General features: G+C 38.9%; 1 protein-coding gene across 3 annotated transcripts in view; it reads right to left on the bottom strand.

The window, feature by feature from the left end:
• CD44 (CD44 molecule (Indian blood group)) overlaps positions 1-21,702 on the bottom strand; it is a 113,852-nt gene that overhangs the window by 8,687 nt on the left and 83,463 nt on the right. Inside the window, exons 9-16 of one of the 3 annotated variants that reach the window (XM_050955288.1) lie at positions 21,003-21,224; positions 19,016-19,183; positions 14,659-14,838; positions 12,340-12,504; positions 11,265-11,444; positions 9,964-10,149; positions 5,632-5,730; positions 3,734-3,812 (exon numbers count right to left, since the gene is read on the bottom strand). In XM_050955288.1, coding sequence (XP_050811245.1) covers positions 3,734-3,812; positions 5,632-5,730; positions 9,964-10,149; positions 11,265-11,444; positions 12,340-12,504; positions 14,659-14,838; positions 19,016-19,183; positions 21,003-21,224 — 1,279 coding nt within the window. The remainder of the gene's footprint in view (positions 1-3,733; positions 3,813-5,631; positions 5,731-9,963; positions 10,150-11,264; positions 11,445-12,339; positions 12,505-14,658; positions 14,839-19,015; positions 19,184-21,002; positions 21,225-21,702) is intronic. The other 2 variants (XM_050955289.1, XM_050955290.1) reach the window with 2 other exon arrangements.

Genomic DNA, 21,702 nt, shown 5'->3' with positions numbered 1-21,702 from the left:
ATAAGTTATTTGAGGCTTTCTGATCCTGCAACTGGTTCTATGCTGACCAATCCCTTATGTAGTTCTGAACAGCCTTAGTACAGCTACAAACTGTACCTGCTGACTATGGACCCAAGAGATTGATATGTCAGCTGACACGCATTATAATGCATCAGCACTCTGGAAAAAGGGGATGGGAACAGCCACTGCTTCCCCCTAACACACTCTGTTTTATGCTGTAGGAGGAGTGGCATAGACGCTAGCTGTGCTGGTTCTATACCATTCAGGGATATCTCATGGAGCTGGTTAAACTGGCTTTGTGGTTATGTTGCACAGTTAAATGTAATTAATTAAAGACATACAGATGCAGCACTATTCTTTGAAAACAACTACAGTGTTGATGCAAACGTGTTTTAAAATGCTTCCTGCTTTGGCTAAGTGAATTCCATTTGAACTACTAATTTGGCAGTTAAATTATTTCTCCATCTGTAGTTTGAATCAAGTATATATATTTTTTGCCAGACAGACATACAACAGCTGTTTTAGCCAATGTGACTGAGAGCCGATCCGCCTTGTCTCAATTTGCTATGTTTACATTATGCAACACATGTGAGCAAATTCAGCCCTGAATTACACCCACACAACACCAATAGAGAAAATACTACACAGTAATGGGATTCCATGGGATGTGAGGCAGAACATAATTTCTTTCCAAAATGATATCTAAAGTGTGCTGCATTTCATCATGGATTGTGGACAGAAGGGCCCTCCACAATCCATGAATATTGTGGAGAGGCTATTCAGACTAGAAAGGCAGATTCTTTACATAAAATATTCATTCATTTTGTTGGGGCTCCACAAGTCATGCTGGGCCTTGGGTCACACTATTTCAAAATTTAACCCAGATAGGAATTGTGAAAAAGGGAAAATTTAAATGATAAGATCAAGCTATTCCTTATTCACCAAAATGATCTACTTCTTTGGTTGGAATTTCTAAAATTTCTAAGATATTCTGTGGCACATAAACCTCCCAACTAAAGAGGCTCAGTCTCTTGAGCAATGAATCAAACATTTTGGTGCTTTAGGCAAGTCAAAGTTTTCTTGTGAAAATTGGATTTTGAAGCATTAAAATATATTCTTCCTGATCACTCCGTATGAGAAGGAGAATGAAACTATATGTGATTGGTTGGTTAAAGTTCAAGTAAATATTGGAAACACATTATAACTTAGCTGGTCATTTAAAAATATACATGTGAAAGTCTTCCAAATTCTACTTTTTAACTCCCTAACAACCCTCTCACAAAAGCTTCAGTTTACTCCATCCTGCTTTTCAGCAAAGATCTCACAACAAAGTTGCTACTGTGAGATCATAAATTAATATTTTCATATTTCTAAGACATAATTTTTTAGAAAATATTCTACAGTATGCTTATTAGGTAGTATAAATTACTGTAAGTAATTAACACTAATTTACACTTGTCAAATAGATGAGCAAAAAATTACCCATGATTTTTTTAAAAGACAAACAAACTGAATTTATTAATTTAAGGCCTGATCCAGTGTCCCTTAAAGTCAATGAAAAGATTTCCCTTCACTTCAATGGGTGTTGGAGCAGACCTCTACCTCCTACTTCACAAAATTTGCCTGCCAGTCAATACAAATTAGCAGGTGTGTGTGTGTATACCTAGCATTATGCTGTATGTATCATTTAACTCCCTGAATTTCAAAGTAAAAATATGTTATCAATTTTAAAAAGTAGTTAATAATGTATAGCTTCCAGATTGTTTAATTTTTGGACAGAATCTATCTGTATTTGATCATGGCTGGACCTGGCTGTTTATATGGTGATTTGTGGGGTGGAGGGAAACAGGGGGAGAAGAAGAAGGCAGTCTCAGCTTTCTAGACATAGCAGAGTGATACAATTCAATAAACCATAACATTCATATTCTATTTCCTAGATCAACTAACAAGAGGGAGGTTGTAGATTCTTGTGTGTTTTACCTTGTGTGACTGATAGTTTAGAGTAGCAATTTCTCTAGACTATCAAAGAAGCACATAATGTGGATATAATCATAGGGCCATACCCTCCTCAGCCAGTGTAAATCAGCACCACCTCTGTTGACTTGAACAGAACAATATAATTTTACATCAGCTGAGGACCTGGCCCACAAATCACAGTCTGAGTTCACCCAATTTGCACTTCCCCGCCTCACATAAGCCTGCTTTAGTTTGGGGGAAGACCTAATCAAGGGCTCCCTCCCGCCAGCTTTAATTTCCACTATGGCAGGCTGCTAGTGGAGATCACATTTAAATGGCCAGCCTGGCTATGTCTCCTCCCTTTTAAGCAACACTCACTTTCTTGGGCATGCAGGTACCAGAGGTGAGGGAAGCAGTGCTTTCAAAGAGGGCCAGTGTAAACTAGGAATTAAATGTATCTCCTTGTGTACTATGACAAAAGTGTATGAGAATATTTGCACTGATGGAAAGTTCAAGTTTAAAATAAAAGTGGCAATCTATTACCAACAAATAATAGTAAACCTCAGAACAGCTATTAATAAGAGAAGAAAGACAGTCCTGTGTTTGGAATTTTGAATAAGGAGACCTGGTTTCCACAGACTTCCCGGTTAAACTTGGGTAAGTCATGTGACCTTTCTGTGCCTTGGTTTCCCCATCTGTAAATGGGGGCAAATAGCATTTATCTATCTCACAGTGGTGTTGTGAGGATATTTTCCCTAATGTTTGTAAAAGAGCCTCATACGGAAGGTGCTGTAGAAATGACACTATAAGCTAAGAGAACAAGGAAGAAAAGTAGTGAACTTGACACTGCCAAGGAATATTCTGAATACTTAAAAGATTTCTGCTAAATTAGACTTACTACAGGGTTTCTCTCAACCAATTCTAAAGCAAAGGTCAAAACTGTGGCTCATGTCAGCCAAGATCCAAAGGACCACCTTCTCCCCCTCCCAATTCAATTCTTCCCTCAATTTCAGCCTTCTAATTAAAGAACCATTCCTCCAGTCATCAGCACCAGCTTCAAATTCCCCACAGCAGAACCCTTTCATAGTCTGCTGGAGGGACTGGGGAATTGATTCTCTGCAGCTGATCCAGCTAGGCTCACTGCAAACTCCTGCTATCAAGATTGGCAGCTGTGACCCTTCCTTTAGCTAATGGGAGCAGGTGAATCCTGTCTCTACAGTCCTCTGGATGCGGTGTATACAGCTTATCACATAGAATAATTGTATTCTTTTGGCCTATGCAACACACACAGTGGGTTTATATTTAGTTAACCTGGGGACCACCTTGTTATTTACTGTATGTGCTTCTGTTTACATCCATCTAGCATACTATTAACTTTCATTGACCTCAGGGGAAGCAGGATCAGTCCATTAGTATGTAAAACACAGAGAGAAATTATTCCCTTACTCTGCCATGCATAAGTTCAGTTTTTGTTACTGTGAAAACGAACAACATTCACCCACTGATTTCAATAGGGTTCCACAAAAGTGCAAGGGTTCACTGCACAGCGCTCAGCACAGGACCAGAGCCTCAAACCTCAGCAATGTCTGATAACTACTGTTTATTACAAAAGAAGAGGTGTGCTGTTCACAGAGTGTGCCATTTTGGCAGAAACTCTTCTCTGTGCTTTTCCAAAGCTACCAGAAGCTTCACAGATCTCCCAACAATAAAGACAGCAAGGCAGCATGTTCTCCAACAACAACCTCCTCTAACCAAAGCTAGAAATGGGCTTCCCTACCTGCTCCGACTGTTGACAGCAATGCAGACTGCCAGAATCAATGTCAGTGCCAGAAGAGAAGCCACTATGATCAGCCATTCTGTGGGTGGAATTGGGAAATAATTTAGCTTCTATTCTAATTTGCAGTTTGACACAATAGCAGGAACTTGGACACTTTTGCATTCGTTTACAATACACCTCTCCCGTTACTGTCAGGGTTTTTTCTAATATGCAAGATCGTAAATATAATATGGTACTAACATAACAGTGTAAGTAAAACTGTGCTAAGACATTACTGATAGTTACACTGAGCATGTGAATGAGAAATATATTTAATGATGTTGAATGTCAAATTAAACGAAACTGTCACTGAATGTTAACATCTGGAAACTCCATACTGTGAGACAGTGATTGGGCCTATAGCGGGGGAAAGGATTTGCATTAGTCATTTACTTCTTCAGTGGGAGAGAGAGAGGCCTGGTTTTGAGATATCTGAAACAATATTCAAACAGAGGTGACTTAAAAGCAAAGTGGAAGGCCTACACTTTTCTTCATTTTGCCATTTAAACAGATCCTAAACCTTTAAAGCAGAGGTGGGACCCTCCTGTCCAGCTCCTGAGCTTCTGGCCCAGGAGGCTAGCCCCCAGCCCCTCCCCTGCTGTTCCCCCTCTCCCACTGCCTCAGCTTGCCACGCTGCCAGCGCAAAGCTCTGGGTGACAGGCTGTGAGCTCCTGGGGCAGAGAAGCTGCAGAGCCTGGCCTGACCTGGTGCTCTGTGCTGCGCAGTAGCTTGGCTGGCTCCATCTGGGCAGTGTGGCTGTACCACTGCCAGCCACTGGTGCTGCAGGCAGCGTGGTAAGGGGGCAGAGAGTGGAGGGGTTGGATAGAGGACAGGGGAGTTCAGGGCGGTGGTCAGGGGGTGGGGGTGGTCTGAGGGCAGGGAACAGGATTTGAATGAGGGCAGGGGTTCCAGGGGGGCAGCCAAGAATGGGGGGGAGGTTGGATTGGGTGGCGGGGGGCAGTCAGGGGCGGAGGTTCTGGGGGCTGTCAGGGGACTGGGGGGGTAGATTGGGCAGGGGCCCCACAGGGGCTGGCAGAGAACGGGCGGATTGATTGGATGGGGCAGGCGTCTAGGGGGTGGCCATCGGGACGAGAAGCTGGGGGGATTGGATAGGGGGCAGGGCCAGGCCACACCTGGCTGTTTGCGGAGGCACAGCCTCCACTAACCAGCCCTTCATACAGTTTCCAAAACTTGATGTGGCCCCGAGGCCAAAAAGTTTGCCCGCTCCTGCTTTAAAGGAACATTTTGAGGTCAACTTTGCTCTCCATTTTTGGTTTCAGAAAAACTGGATCATGCCAGCAGAAATCTGGAAACAATAGAGAAAGGCTTTTTTGTTTGTTTGTTTCCAGTTAATACATTTCTCTACACTGTTTACAATCCAAACTTTGCATCATAGAGCTACTACATGAGAACCTGACACTGACTGTAAATTCTGAGCCTGATTCTGAATTCATTTACACAAGTGTAAATTGAGAGTAAATTAATGGAGATATACCAATATAACTGAGAGCAAAATTAGGCCCAACAGTGAAGCTACTTTTATGGAATCACTTCCATTGATATTGTGCTGGGCACAATACAATGGAGGCAGAATCTGGTATGATATCTTTCTAACACATAATCATACACATTGTAGATAATATAGTAGAAAAAGCATCTGCGACATATGCAGAACCTCCCAGTGCTCTAGATCTCTATTTTCACCTTTCCAAGTGTCCTGAATATTTTGCTTCAGAGTTGAAGAACTGAATGCATTGGCAGGAATGTGGATTAGCTATAATCTCCTATAATAACCTCTTCATCTCCATTTCTTTAATTCTGTGATCAGACTGTCAAAGGCAATGGCTTGAGATACCAACCTGGTATTTGGGCTGATCTTGGCTGTGAAGCTATGTTTGGTTTTGTGACCTGTCCAGATGGATTTGCTCTTCTGCCATCGTGTTTGTTAAGTGTAGAACCTAGACAACAAAAACATCCATTATGACCAACAAGCCTAGAGGATATTTAACAGGCAGCTATAGACTACAGACTTGCCCTTTCACAAGGATGATATAACTAGAAAGTTCACCTTGAGTCTAGAAAGAAGATGACGTTTACACTGCAAAATCTCATACTAAAGTAGCATAGAAAAATGTTGCACAGCCCACAGCTCTTCAAAACACGTTCGTAATCAGTATAACTGGCCTCGTCATCTTGAATAATATCATTCCTTTTTCTCAACAATAGCATCTTGTTGTTTTGGGGCAGTTTTCACTTTTTATCATGCTACTGTTTCATGGGTTAAAATGCGAAGTTGGTCAGAAAATTTCCACTCAAAAATGCTGTTTCATCGAAATAAAAATGTTTTGCAGAAAGGTATTGATTTTGATGAAATGTTTGATAGGAAGGTTTCTGAGTTCCAGGAAGGACTGTCTGGTCAATTCCCGAGAGAAAGAGAGACAGAGGGAAATTGAAAACCTCATCTTTTTAATCCAAAAATGGAAGTTTCAACACAAATCTGTTTCATGAAAACTTACTAAAGGTTTTGTTTTCATTCCAATATGCAACAAAAACAAATTTGGAAACCTCAAATGTTCATGAAACAGAATTGTCATTTACTGTGAAAACTACTATCATGAAGAGGTCTCAAACATCAGAATGTTGTTCCTAGTGGAAGGATTGTCCTCTGCACTCTTGCAGATAGATTCCTTTGTCTTTTTATCACCATTATGCACCTACAACAACTATTTTCTGGCCTTATATTGGATGAGACCCTGCCCTTAAACAACCAGTGGGTATGCTGCTGAGCAATGTGTGAGGTACTCTCTCCAATCAGGCCAAGCACGCTGTCCTCTCAGCATTCTCAAAGCCTTCTGTCTGGGGAGCAAATGAAGAACTGGATTGACTAGGACCCAAGTGGTTCCATGATTTCACAAATCAAATGGAGTCAGCCATATAGCAATTTACTGACAGAGTAAGTTTATAATCCATGCTATATGTGGATTTTACATTGGTATTGGTTAGCCAAATCAGTCTGTAAGGTCACAAACATTGCTGTAGTGACATCAACTGATTACATTATAGAGATAGGTCCAGTGGGTTATACTTGGAGCAGGTATCTCTTTCGTGCTGAACCAGGTCATCACCATGTCGGTTGGTGTTGATTTTATGAATGGTCCTTCTAGACCCTAGGCACTCTGTTTAGCTGCTGATATGGTTACAGTTCTCAGAAGTTTCATGTTCCAGAAGTGAAACCTCTAGAAGACAGTTGAGTTGTGAAGCTGGATTAGGTCTGCAGTTCAACCACATACCCCCACTCTGGCCTATTTCTCATCAAATAACATTTGCTGGGCCATGCACCGATCAACTTAATTCTTGAGTATGGCAAAGTCTTGGCCTCCTCTACCCTCACGTTGGTGCCTTTTTCCAGTCAAGCCACTCTGCCACACACACCTATATACCCTTTGAATTTCTCATAGATTCTCCCTTGTCTAGTTTAAACTTCCCCTCACCCTTCAAAGCACTTCACTACTCTTCTCTAGCCAGAATCTCTGACCTCATTTCCTAATAATAGCTGGCAAACAAATAACTAAGAATCACATTTTTCTTCTGCTGTTAACAGGTTCTTCATGAAACCTCCAGGTGTTTTTACTTATGTCTGACGGACTACTTCATGCTATCTCATGGGAAATTCATAGCCCACAACAAGAACTGAGCACTGAATTTAGCATCTGGTGGAGCTGAGCTGATCTCCAAGAAAACAGACGCAGATAGTTAAACTATTATGGTGGATTGTGTACCCACAGACTTCAAGAGACATTGTTACCTGATCAGAGGCCCTAGCATGATGCTCCATCCACAAAACCCCTTTGAACTGAACCGCTGACTTTTGTATAGCAATAAAGCCCAGATATTTACTAAAGATTTTAGCTGTCTAGTACTATATTATCAACACCACAGAAATATTCACAACATTTAGGATTCAATTATGCAACTTAACATCATAGGCCCAGATTATCCCCTCCATAGGAGACACTTGCAGGAAGTAGACAGACAGGGGTGCTAGGGACCTCTGTGAGGTTCATCTTATGACAACTTAACCATATTATTTCTTTGCGAAGAATCAAATATGTATTTGGATTCTTCAGTGCATGGTTTCACTATCCCACTGTGGCTTTTGGGCAAAAGATCAGTCATATTTATGTCAGACCACAGCTGAACATGACTATAGAGGAAAAGCAAGTCAAAACATGAGGCATAGCAAACAGAGAAAAGAATTTCTTCAGAATGAGCCTTCAAATATGTTCTATTAAAACAGGAAGTGAACTTTGTCATCCCATTCATGCTTCGCAGGGCCCATTTCATGAAAAAAAGACCTTCCTTCCCTCCCTCAATGTGCGCACACATTTTCCACTGTGATAGAGTTGTGACCTAGCATTCTCTCTGTTTTGCTATGATGCCACAGCACTAAAAGAAATGGATGCACAGCATGCCATAGCAGGGAAAATATTGGGAAGAGGGTCTCATGAGCTCTGTTGCTCCATTAATATCACGTCTCTGATTCTGCTAAGAACCTAAACAGATGATCCTTGAAAGTTACCTCAGCTCCAGCTCTGTCAGATTTTACATATTCAGAAAAGAAAAGCAACCAAACATTTCTACACAGTGTCTACTGTACACACAGTAAATTAGGGAGACAGCCTAATAAAATGGGGGACTGGAAGTCGGGAGACATGAGTTCTCCTTTGTAAGTTACACATTTAAATATTACAAATACAAAAATAAAATAGCATTTTATAAAATATAGTTATTACATTTATAATACTTGAGGCATCTATGCTCTATAAAATTTGGCCTCTAAAGGCAGTTTTGATCTGGTTTATTTTGCTGAGTTTGTATCATGTTTTTCATTAAGATCTGAAAAGACTGAGGGCTGGGTTCTGATCTCACTTAAACCAATGTAAATAACACTGCCTCCACCAAAGCCAATGGAATTATGCCAGTGTAAAACTGGTGTGGGAAGAGAGTAACATCTAGAACATTTAATGTAACCCAGATAGAGTCCAGAAACTAAATCAGTGTGTCTCCATCATAGAACCAACTCATTTTTCATATTCAAAACTCCTTTCAAAATCAAATTAAAGTGTTTATTTGATGCAAACTCTTTTAAACTATTAATGTTTCATGACTATCTTCAAAAATACTTTGATGAGAGATGTGGTATTAATACATGTTCATATTTTTGGTTGTGTGCAAAAAATGGCTGTAGATTGTTGGACAAATTCTCTGCTGGCACGACTGCATTGACTTCTATGGAGTTATACTGACAGACAATTTGTCGCAGCATGACTGAGAAGGGATAGCATCTAGGAAAACCTTAGCCTCTGGGTTGATAATTTAAATGAAAAGTATATTTGGGCATACAGGAAAGCCTCTTAATTTTCAAATATAATTACTTGCATGTTACAACATGGAACAACAACATTCACACTGTGATCAATGCATGTTATTTCTTTATACAAACGAGCTCTGTCAGAAACAAGTTTTTAAAACTGAAGCAGCTGAGAAATGAAAAGCCTATTGCTTCCTAGCACCCATAGATGCCAATAATCACTGATGAGTTACTTAACAGCAAAATTACTCAGGGGGACGAAGGGGGAGGCGGAAATGCCATACTGGAAATTCTCTTCCATTCTCTTCCGTTCATAATATCAGGAGGGTGGGGTGAGGGCTGGTTGGACTAAGTGTTACTTTGCTAGCATTCAGAATAACTGCCATTGGATGACAGAGAATAAAATGATCAGGAAGATGGAACAAAAGTGTTCTGTGTTTTGAGCCGTTAGTATAGAAAATACTATTTCCACAGCTTGACACTGGAACACTAGCAACTGCAATCAGATGTTTCTCTGATGTTCTAGAGAGGATACCCAGAGTTGGTGAAAGGAAGCAATGCTACTCATCTTCTCTGAGAAGAAAGATTGCTGGAAACACTATCTTAAATCATCCCACTTCACATGGTTCTACAATTAAAACACTTTCGCTTTCATGCACATTGGTAGGAGGCTACTTTCTAGCTTTCAAAACTCCAATTAAAAGAAAAAACTTTTGGATCATAACATTTCCCCCAATACTTTACAAATTTACCTTTATATCAAGAGACATTAAAAAAGGGTGAAGGATTAGACAAAATTATTGTAATTCACTGTTCTTACTGGTGACTGTAGAAGCTGGTCCTCTGCCATGTCCACTTTCAATGTCAGAAAAAACTCCAGGTATCAAATTATCAATGGGATTGTTTGTGGGATATTTGTCTTCATTTTCCCCTCCAAGATGAATGCCAGGTGTCAGTGGATCTTTAGTTGAATCTTCATGTTTGATACCATCATTGGAGACCACTGCTGTTATGATGATGCTTGAATCAATTTTAAACTTAATATTTGTAGAACCACCAGCCCCATTATTTTCCTCTTCTGGTCCTGTTGTATCTAAAACAGGCCTTGATCTTTTACATTTTTATTGTATTTAGAGCATAAGAAGAGAGAGCCTTCTGCATTCTTTCACATTGTCACTGGTTTCTCAATGTTTTAATCAACACTCCCTTGCTGTTATTCAGGGTTATGATTTAATTTAGAAGAGTTTCAGTGACAATGGACACAGAAGCAAGACCACCAAATAAAACAACCCAAAACAAACAAACCCAAGAGCAAGAAGCAGCCAGGAGTGATCAGGAGTGATTACAGATGCCGAGCATTGGAACTGTGTCCCATAAATATGACAATTATTTTTTCTTTAGAAATTTCACTAATTTCTTTTATGTTCTTGTCCTTAAGTAATACTGCTTAGAACAGGCTTCAGTGACATAAAAGGCGCACACAACGTATGAAGGTCTGATGGAATGGCATGGAGAATTTATGATATTGCAATTATTTTGTAAAATCCTGTCCCTGATCCTCTAGACAGTGCTTTTCTATAAAGGGGTTACTGGTGAGCCACAGGGGCAAGCCATCAGAAAATCTCACCCAAAACACCATCACCGCACCAGATTTATATCCCCCAATTACAAGCGCACCAGAACATAAACTCAGAGAGGATAATCTAAAGGTTAACAGGAATGCAAGATCAAAAATGAGAGTACTTGGCATCACCAAGCTGTACAGCTTGCAAAACGATAGAGTAGCAAGAAGAATGATTATTAGGACACCTAGCATTACCTAAGGAGACAAGGAGAATAGCCCTCATGCAAGCTCATTATGTATCAATCCAACAACACAAGGAAAAAACTCTTAACACAAAAAGACACAAGTCAAGAATAAACTAAAATAAAAAATAATTTCACAATATTACAGAAAATTTTGATTAGCTGATTTCCTGTAATCAGGTACAATAACATGCCACAACTTAGTAAGAGTTATCAATAGACCTTTAGCATATTAAAAATGGTGAAATAACAATTAAAACTGTCTCATCCAAAAAAGCAAGTAACAAGACGATAATTTATTATTCTTAATGGTACCTGTATGAGAAGAATCATTTTTATGTTCAGTTTCACTTGGAGGAATCATTCCAGGTAGCACATCATCCCTAGAGGTAGCTGTGAGATACTTGTCTTCATTGCCCCAGCCAGGATGAACACTGTGCAACAATGGATCTTGGGTTGAGTCTTCATGTGTGGCACCATCATTGGAGACCACAGCTGTTATAATGATGGTGAAGCAATTGGGAACTTAATAATTGCAAAAGCACTAGCCATGTTAGTCTCATCTTCACTGTTTGCCTCTATGCCTGGCCTGGCTCTTTAAAATTTCTGCTGTATTTAGAGTATCAGAGGAGAGAAGCATAGAAGGCTTTTGATCCACATTTCTCATCTTTTTAACCAACACTGTTGCATTACTGTGGTTTAACAGAACCCTAATGATAATAGGCATGGAAGCCTGAGCAAGGAAAACAGAAGTATCTACTTGTCTCTGGAACTCAGATCTGATCTCAGCCAATGGGAGAAGCAGTCAGATAAGCTCACAAATGCAACAGCACCTCACCAAATTTATCTCCGTAAATCAGAATGTCATTAAAGCACAACGAGACAGAAAATATTTAGGCTGCTGGTAGTATAGGATAAAAAAAATGGGATTTGGGAATTACCAGGCTCTATTTTCTACATATGTCTAGCAACCTGACCTGCCAAGACATTTAGGGATTTCTCTGGTTTAGGGGAATCTCTGGTTGTCACAGAATAAGGGGAAAGCAAAATATACGATCAGTTCAATTCAAGGCTTAGATTCACAAATACATTTTTTGAATCTTATTTTCATTATTCAATACATTCTAGTCACCACACAGAAAAAGCCAGAGGAAAGTTCAATATACAGACCCAGGAAAAAAGAGAGAAGAAAATTTAAAAAATAAAAATTGTTGTTCAACTGATTCCATGCAGTAAGGTCAAAAACACCATCACCACACCAATGCACCTCCGTGCTGAGAATTTAGATTTCCAACAAGGTATAATAGTGAATAAATTGTATGCAGAAGAAATAATGTTTCATTACACACAGGGTGATGAAACGAATATAATTCCTTATTCTTACTGGTACCTGTATAAGACTCAGCTTCATTTTCAGGAATAAGTCCAGGTATGACATAATCCCTGGAGGTATTTGTAGGATATTTGTCCTCACTGCCCCATTCTGGTTGATTATCTAGAGGCAGTGAATCATGGGTTGAGTCTTCATATATGGCACCATCATTGGAGGTAACAGCTGTTATGACAATGGTTGAATCAGCTGTGAATTTAATATTTGCAAAAAACACATTATTCTCATCTTCAGTTCTTTGCTCTACATTTGGCCAAGATCTTTGGCATTTCTACTGTATTTAGAGGATTAGAAGAGAGGGCCTTCTGCTTTCTTTCACATTGTCACTGGTTTCTCAGCTTTTCAACCCACACTCTCTTGCTATTTCTTAGGGTTGCGGTTTAATTTAGACAAGTCCCAGTGACAATAGACATAGAAGCAAGACCGTTACAATACTAAGAGCAAGTAGCAGTGACATCTTACCCTGTAATTTAGGATTAATCACAAATGCTGAACATTGGACCCATGTCCAGTTAGTATGACAATGATTTTCTCTTTTGAGATTTCACTGATTCATTATTGTGATAGTCCTTAGGCGACACTCCTTAGAATGTTTCAGTGGCATAAAAGGCACACACAACATAAGATGTTATGATGGAATGAAGAATTTATGATACTCTAATTATTATGTAAAATCCATTCTCTGATTCCTTTATAGTGCTCTGCTATAAGGAGATTGTTGATGAGCCATAGAGACAATCATAGAATATCAGAGTTGGAAGGGACCTTAGAAGGTCATCTAGTCCAACCCCCTCAAAGCAGAACTAATCCCCAACTAAATCATCCCAGCCAGGGCTTTGTCAAGCCGGGCCTTAAAACCTCTAAGGAAGGAGATTCCACCACCTCCCTAGGTAACCCATTCCTGTGCTTCACCACCCTCCTAGTGAAAAAGTTAAGCCTTCAAAAAGCTCATCTAAACCACTACCACCTCTCCAGATTTGCATTGCCGCTTTGTAAGTGCACTAAAACAAACTTAGTGATGAAATATAAAGGTTAATAGGGAAGCAAGATACAAAAATGTGAGGGTTTGCCATTACCATGCTGTCAAATGATTAGTAAGACATTCAATAAGCATACTTAATGAAAGAACAAAACTTCCACTGTTCTTGGTGGAAGAGTCTCTAATAAGTATCTAATACAGAGAATCAGAATAAAAAAACTCCATCATGCCAATATCCAGGAAGAGAGAGAGTAGTGAGAACAACAATTATTAAAACATCTAGCACTATCAATGGATATCTGGCATATTCTCCTTGTTTCACATCGTGAAAGTATTATGAAATATTTTATTTGAGAACTGTGCAGAAGAAATAATATCTCATTTCACAGAGAGTGATGAGATTCATCTTCATGTTCACTATGTAGCTAATCATTCATAGTGGTATTTGTGGGATATTTGTCTTTACTGTCCCATCCTGGATCCATATGTGTGAGTACACTATGGGATGAGTCTTCACATTTGGCACTATCACTGGCAATGGCAGCTTTTATGATGATGGTTGAACTGTTGATGGTTGATCAGTTGTGAACTTAATATTTGCAAAATATTCTCATCTTCAGCTCTACATTTGACCTTTGAGTTTTATATTTCTACTGTATTAAGTTTGAAGGAGAAGGAAATCAGAGACCTTCTATTTTGTTCCACATTATCATTGGTGTTCTCAACTTTTAACCAACACCATCTGGCTGATTGGGCAATATGATTTGGCTGAACTTATCCATGCTGATAATATAGATAGATGTCTTAGCAAGAAAAGATATAGCAGCAGCAAGTTGCCTCTGTAATCCAAGTCTTGTCTCAGTTACTGAGTTTGAGGACTGACCATCAATATGACAGTGACCAATAATTTTCTCTTTTGGGATTTCACTTTTACCTATATGTTACGTGTGAATCTTGTTTTTCATTATTCAGCAAGCTTTAATCAACATAGTCAGAGAAAACCCCAATACATCAACTCAGAAAAATGCAAACAAGAAATCACAACCTAGGAAATTTTAGATTCCATGCTAATGATCACAGTTCCACTCTAAGCCAAATTTTGTCAACAGACTTTCAATAGAGTATCATAAGGAAATAACACAGATGTAGTAGTGTTATTCCTTCCAAATAGGGAGCAAATGGACTATAGGGTGGGATTTTAAAAAGTATGCAGCATTGGTCAAACTCTTCTCCTGTCAAAATAAATAGTAAAACTCCTACTGATTTCAATGAGAGCAGATTTAGGTCAATGCCGAGTGCTTTTGAAATTCTCAAGCATAATTAATTGTTCTTTCTGGTACCTGTATGAGAAGATTCCTTTTCCTGATCGTTTTCACTTGGAGGAATAATTCCAGGCAGCACATCATTCCTAGTGACATTCGTGGGATACTTGTCTGCATTGCCCCAACCAGGATGAACAGTATGCAGCAGTGGATCTTGGGTTGAGTCTTCATGTTTGGCCTCACCATTGGAGACCATAGCTATTATGATGGTGGTGAAGCAATTGTGAAATTAATACACACAGAACCACTCTTCATATTATTCTCTTCTTCAGTTCTTCTCTGTACCACAGGCCTTGTTCTTTCATATATCTACTACACTCAGTAGCACAGAAAGGGCATAAAGGTTTTGCTCCTCTTTATTATCTCAGTTCAGAAAACTGTCCCACTGATATCAACAGAACTTAAATTCATACTTCAATGCTCTTCTGACTCAAGATACATTAGTAAATCTTTTTACCAGCACTGTACTATTTTTCAAGACTGTGCCTTGGCTGACCATAAACGTAGTGAAAATGGGCACAGAAGCAAGAACAACAAAGAAGTAGCAACTGCAAGAATTTGGTCCCATAATTCAGGTTTGATCAGATACTCAGAATGAAGATTATGTCTCATTTACAACTATTAATTTTCTCTTTCAAGATTTCACAGTTTCATTTAGTTACACTCCCTCCAGACAAGTAGAGTCTGACCATGGGTGGGAGCAAACCTGCTTCTGTAACATAAAGGGCACAAAACAACATATAAGAAAATGATGGAATGAAATGGGCAATATTTAATTTGATATTCCTGCTGTATTTAGGTGGTGTTGCACCAAACACGTCATCATGTGCGACTACTCACATATTCAAAGTTAAGAATGTTCTTAAGTGTTTGCTGAATTGGTGCTTTAGAGCATAAGAACAGAAAAGTAGAGAGGACTTTCTATTTTCTATAACATTATCACTGGCCACGTTCCTGTTCAGGGGCAATGTTTTCAACAGAAATCCTCTGACAATAGAGGTAAAAGCAACAGCGAGAAGAGAAGAAATAGCAGCATCAGCTTGCCTTTGTAACTCAGTTTGATCTCAGTTACATGGCATGAAGACTGAATCACAAACATGGCAGGGAAGAATAATTTTCTTTTTGGGGGATTTCAGTGCTTTATATACATTACAGTGCTTGTTTCCAGAAAGGCAGATTCTGATAATTGAGACAAGCCATTTCATTTCAATTTTCTCAAATATATGAGTTATTTGTAAGTATTATCCAAATTGTTTGAACTAATCCTATTCAGATTACAGTTTGTTTTGTTGATATGCTCGGGGTTTAACTAATCACCATATTTGAGGTCAGGAAGAAATTTTCCCTCAGGTCAGATTGGCAGTGACTCCGAGGGTTTTTCACCTTCCTCTGCAGCATGGGGCACGGGTCACTTTTGGTTTAAACTAGAGTAAACAGTAGATTCTTTATAACTAAGTTTTTAATACATGTTTTGAGGACTTCAGTAATGTAGCCAAAGGTTATGGGTCTATTACAGGATTGGGTGGGTGAAGTTCTGTGGCCAGCGATATTCAGGAGGTCAAACAAGATGATCATGATGGTCTTTTCTGGCCTTAAAGTCCATGGATCTATGAAATGTTTGTGAATATCAAACCACATAACACAAAAAAATCGTCAATAATCAATGGCTATAAATCACATGGTGTTCTTTCTATTTCCAGGGTGGATCACAGAAACTTTCAAATGATGGGTCAAATGAATAACAAATAATAAATATCCAGTGGGGATTTTCAGGTGAATAATTATTAGTGCTAATATTTGTTAGTCCTGTTTTATTCTATTCTGCAAGAACAGAGAAACCAAAGAAAATACCAACACCTTTAAAAATGCAAAAGAAAAGACGACAATATAATCAACTGAATAACCAAAATAATCCCAAAAAACTAGAAGTTTTGACCTGAGGATTCCATGCAAAACTGAGATTTATCAATAGACTTTAAACTAGGGAGGGATTGGGGGCTTTAAGTGCTACAACAATACAAGTAACAAGCTTTAAGCTTGTTGGAGATTGTCCCAATGAAAGATGGCAATAGCAGAAAAAAGGTCATAGTTGCAGCAGTGACAGAACAAGTAACAGCAACAACTTGTACCTCTCTCACTCATCTTTGATAGATGCCAATTAATAGGCGGAGTCTGTGGCTTCTGGATTCATACAGGTGGAAATTATAATTTTTTGTAGATAGTACCTCATAGACTCTAATGCCAGAGGGGACCATCGTGATCATCTCCTGGCCATCACAGCCAATGGGACATCATCCACCCATACCTGTAACTGGCTCATAAACTCTGGCTGAGTTACTGAAGTCCTCAAATCTGAGTTATTACAGAGAATTCTTTCCTGTGTGTCTGGCTGGTAAGTCTTGCCCACATGCTCAGGGTGTAGCTGATCACCATATTTGGGATCAGGAAGGAATTTTCTTCCAGGGCAGATTGGCAGAGGCCCTGGGGGGTTTTCGCCTTCCTCTGCAGCGTGGGGCATGGGTCATTTGCTGGAAGATTCTCTGCATCTTGAAGTCTTTAAACCATGATTTGAAGATTTCAATGGCTTGGACACAGGTTTCATACAGGAGTGGGTGGGTGAGATTCTGTGGCCTGCATTGTGCAGGAGGTCAGACTAGATGATCATAATGGTCCATTCTGACCTTAAAGTCTAGGATTCTATGATTCTATGAAATCTTGATTTAAAGACTTCAAGTTACAGAGAATCCACCATTTACTCTACTTCTCTGAATAATTATAGATTTGGCTCCAGGTAAGTTCATAGAGTCACAGACTTTAAGGTCAGAAGGGACTATTATGATCATCTAGTCTGACCTCCTGCACAATGCAGGCCGCAGAATTTCACCCACCCACTCCTGTAACAAACCCCTAACCTATGTCTGAGTTATTGAAGTCCTCAGATTGTGGTTTAAAGACCTCAAGCTGCAGAGAAATTTGCCTTTGTTTGTGAGAATGGGATAGGATACTACGGTTGGATATTTGGCGTATTTGTGTATATACATCTGAAGCTGAAAAATACATTTGTATTGATATTCTGTGCTGTATTAAAATGGCAGCTGACACAGTAAATGAATTGTCTTGTTCACTATTCAAGGTGCTGTTGTTTAGACATAGGAGATGCGGTCAGAAATGTCTTGAAACACTGCCACCACATCAGATTTACCCTTCAAAGTTAAAAACCTTTCAGAAAACACACTGGCAAACATAATGCATGTAAGATTAGGATGACTTAGAACACAGTCTAAGAATATTGCCTTTGATATCAGTGCATTCCATGAGTGAAACACTCATGGTTAAATAAGGGCCCATAATCAGAAGATGAAAAGATATAGACAACCCTTTGCAGTAAAGCAGTAACCATCAGCACAAAGCAACAGCAAGAGAAAAGTACACCAACTAAACCCAAGAAAGTGTAGATTTTATTTATTTATTTATTTATTTAGAGATGGTGGCGTTTATTCTTTCAATTCTTAAACAAGGTCCACATTGCAAGCATAGAGAATGCTCATAGAGAAGGCCGTTTTACACTCAAACAAACTTCACTGACTAATGCTGTACTAATTTACCCTGATATTATGGGATTGATGCAGGAATTACTGAGCTAAATTCTATGTCCTGTGTTATGCCAAAGGAAGGAGCAGATGTTCATAACAGTCTTTTCTGGCCTTAAAATCTAAGAATAAAACAGATTTAAAATATTTACAAAATAAAACCTCAACACACAAATCCTGACTGTAAAGTTTATTGTACTAGTAGTTGTCCAACCTGATGCCACCCACATAATACCTCACCACCAGAAAAAAGCAACTTTACTATCTCATAACCAAAAAGGAAGGTATCAGGATATTAGAGGCATCTCATGTACATCCAAATGGATGGTGCAGCATGCACAGTCTCTCAGTATGCCAGATTGCATGAGTCACAATTAATCCCCAAACTTCCAGTTGGTAAGATGGGGGAAGAGAGGGAAGGAGGAGGGTCTGCAAAAGCACCATAAAAATGTAGTGCTTATCTGGTACCAACTGTCCCTAAAACAGTCAATAAATAGAAACTTCATGGATTTGGGTGTCTCTCTTTAATGGAATGAAATGGAGCAATGTATCTGAAACCTTCCAAACTCTGCAGTTCAGACCCATCTGCACTTTAAACCTAATTATAACTCAGAACTATTTAATTACCGTGTAGCAACACCTAAACAATGCTTCCTGTTCACTTTGAAGTAATACAGTATCCTCACCTAATAAACATATTGGTCTTTAGCCTCTGAGTTCATTTAACAAAAAAAATTTAATGCCAAAGAAAAAGCATTCTCAAGTTCTCACTTAATTACTGATACCTGTAGTTGACTGTTCACTTTCATGTGAAGGAATAACTCCAGGTAGTACACCATTCCTAGTAGTATTTGTGGAATACTTGACTTTATCGCTCCATCCAGGATGAGCCCCATTCAGCAGTGGATCTTGGGTTGGGTCTTCATTTTTGGCACCTTCATTGGAGACCACAACTGATATGAAAATGTTTGAACCAATTTTGAACTTAATATCTGCAGAACCACTTACACCGTTACCTTTACTTTCAGTTCTTGTTTCTCAATCATACATTTAAAGGACCCTGACATGGGTCCATAAAAGTGGATGTGGCCAACAACTTTCTGATTTTTCTTTGTACCGGTTTCACTATCATATAGGTGCTCATATTTTTGCTACACAAAGAGGTTATTTTGCTGAGGCATTGTGGGAAAAGAGGGAAGATTTGAAAATCTACATCAAAGTTTTATTCATAGTTGACAATATAGACAAATTAACCAATTATTGAGGCAATATAGAAAATGTCCTACACCTTATTAAGCATGCTATTCTTGAACTACAGAGAAAAGCACCCAGAAAAGTCCCTGAGTACCACCACCATATCAATTTTATCCTCCAAAGTTATGAAACTCCAACAATGATTGCAGAAAACATGATTGCAACAGCAAGTTCAATGTGATCGCAGAATAAAGGTAAAAGGCACTTTACAAAGCCATTTTGTAAATCATTTCCACTGAAAAATAAAAGTCCACTGCACCGGATAAAGTTAAGAACCAAATAAGCAGCAGAAAGAAATAAGCAGGAAAATCACACCAGAGAAATTCCAACAACAAAAGATCCCATCAAGCATAACCGTGAGTCAAGAGAGCAGCACACAAACAAATCACAACAGCAAAATGTGTATTTTTGGTTATTTTAGATTTTTTTCTCACTTCACTCTCTAAGCCAGCACAATGTTGTCAGCAATCAAGACCCCGTAGAGGAGGCATTTTCCAAACATACAACCTTCAATAATTACAACTAACTGTAATAATACAGTAAAAAATATAGCACACAACTCCATATTTAAAGTATTATCAAATGCACACTGTTTCACTTGATGCCATCCATATAATGCCAATCTTCTCACAGCCTAGAACAAGCTATCAGACAATGGGCATTTCATGTATAATTAGTCAAATAAACTGTTTCTGAGGAAGGGGAACATATTGAGAGATGCAGAAAGTGCCTCATTTTTGATGACCGTTGAAATTCATTTGGTTATTGCTTCTAAACTAATAACAGTGGTGATAGAATAAGGGACTATGTATACACTCACAACATGGGACCTGGTGGTTACTTTTCTATTGACACTGCAGCTGAGATTCTGACACTGAATTATCTTGAGAATTAGCTTTTTGAAATTCATCAAGCAAATTTTTGAAAGAGTGTATAAAAGCCACAACCCAAATAGGTTCAGTTGTATCTAAGAACACTGAACGTGGAGTTTTTCCAGGCTCTCAGGCATTAGGCAGTAACATTTCCCTCTACTCTCTTTTCTGAACACCTGTAAGAATTTTCAGACTCTGAAGTTACTGTTACTGAAAGACATATGCCAAGAGTTGGCATAGCACCACCAAAAACACCAAATAGGCCAATTCAACACCCAGTTCTAGAGGCCAAAATTCTCCTAATGAATCTGAATACTTCCCTCACTCAAATTTGCAATAAACTTTAAATAACATATAATATAAGGGGACTTGGATGTGAAAGTAACAATATCTCTGCTACTGCTAGAGCAAGTCCTAAAGTCTCTAATCTGTCGATAGTCAGTCCTTACTCTAGCAAAAGTCTCTTTCACAAAAAAGTTCACTTCGCAATAATGGACACTAAGGACTAGACCCTCAACTGGTGTAAACTTGCATAACTCCATTATGGTCAATGAAGCTATGCCAATTAGTATCAGCTGAGAATCTGGGCCCAGCGTTTGGCCTACAAGGAGATAAAATGATTACAGTTCATTATTCTTACTGATACCTGTAGGAGTATATGTGTTGCGTCCTATTTCATTATTCACAGTCACACTTGAAGAAGAATGATCTCTTTCCTTTACAGGGAAATGTGCAGGCTTCACACTATCCACAGTAGTGTTTATGGGATACTTGTCCTCATCTTCGTCCACTCCAAGATAAACATTATGCAACAAAGGATCTTGGGTTGCGTCTTCATTTTTGGCACCTTCACTGGAGACCACAACTGCTATAAAAATGGTTGAATCAATTTTGAACTTAACATCGGCAGAACCACTTACACCGTTACCTTTACTTTCAGTTCTTGTCTCTTTAATGCACCTTATAGGAGTAAAGCCCTATTTATTGTTCTACAGTATCACCATCATCTCAATCATACATTTACAGGATCCTGACATGGATCCATAAAAGTTGATGTGGCCAACAACTTTCTCACTTTTCTTTGTACCGGTTTCACTATCATATAGGTGCTCATATTTGTGCTACACAAAGAGGTTATTTTGCTGAGGCATTGTGGCAAAAGAGGGAAGATTTGAAAGTCTAGTTTTATTCATAGTTGATGATACTGATAAATTAACAAATTATTGAGGCAATATAGAAAGTGTCCTACACCTTATTAAGCATGCTATTCTTGAACTACAGAGAAAAGCACCCAGAAAAGTCCCTGAGTACCACCACCATATCAATTTTATCCTCCAAAGTTATGA

Source organism: Gopherus flavomarginatus, chromosome 5 (assembly GCF_025201925.1).
Source record: "Gopherus flavomarginatus isolate rGopFla2 chromosome 5, rGopFla2.mat.asm, whole genome shotgun sequence".
NCBI classification, from domain to species: Eukaryota; Metazoa; Chordata; order Testudines; family Testudinidae; genus Gopherus; species Gopherus flavomarginatus.
The sequence above is the reverse complement of the archived record's forward strand: the minus strand, read 5'-3'. Positions and strand labels throughout refer to the sequence as shown.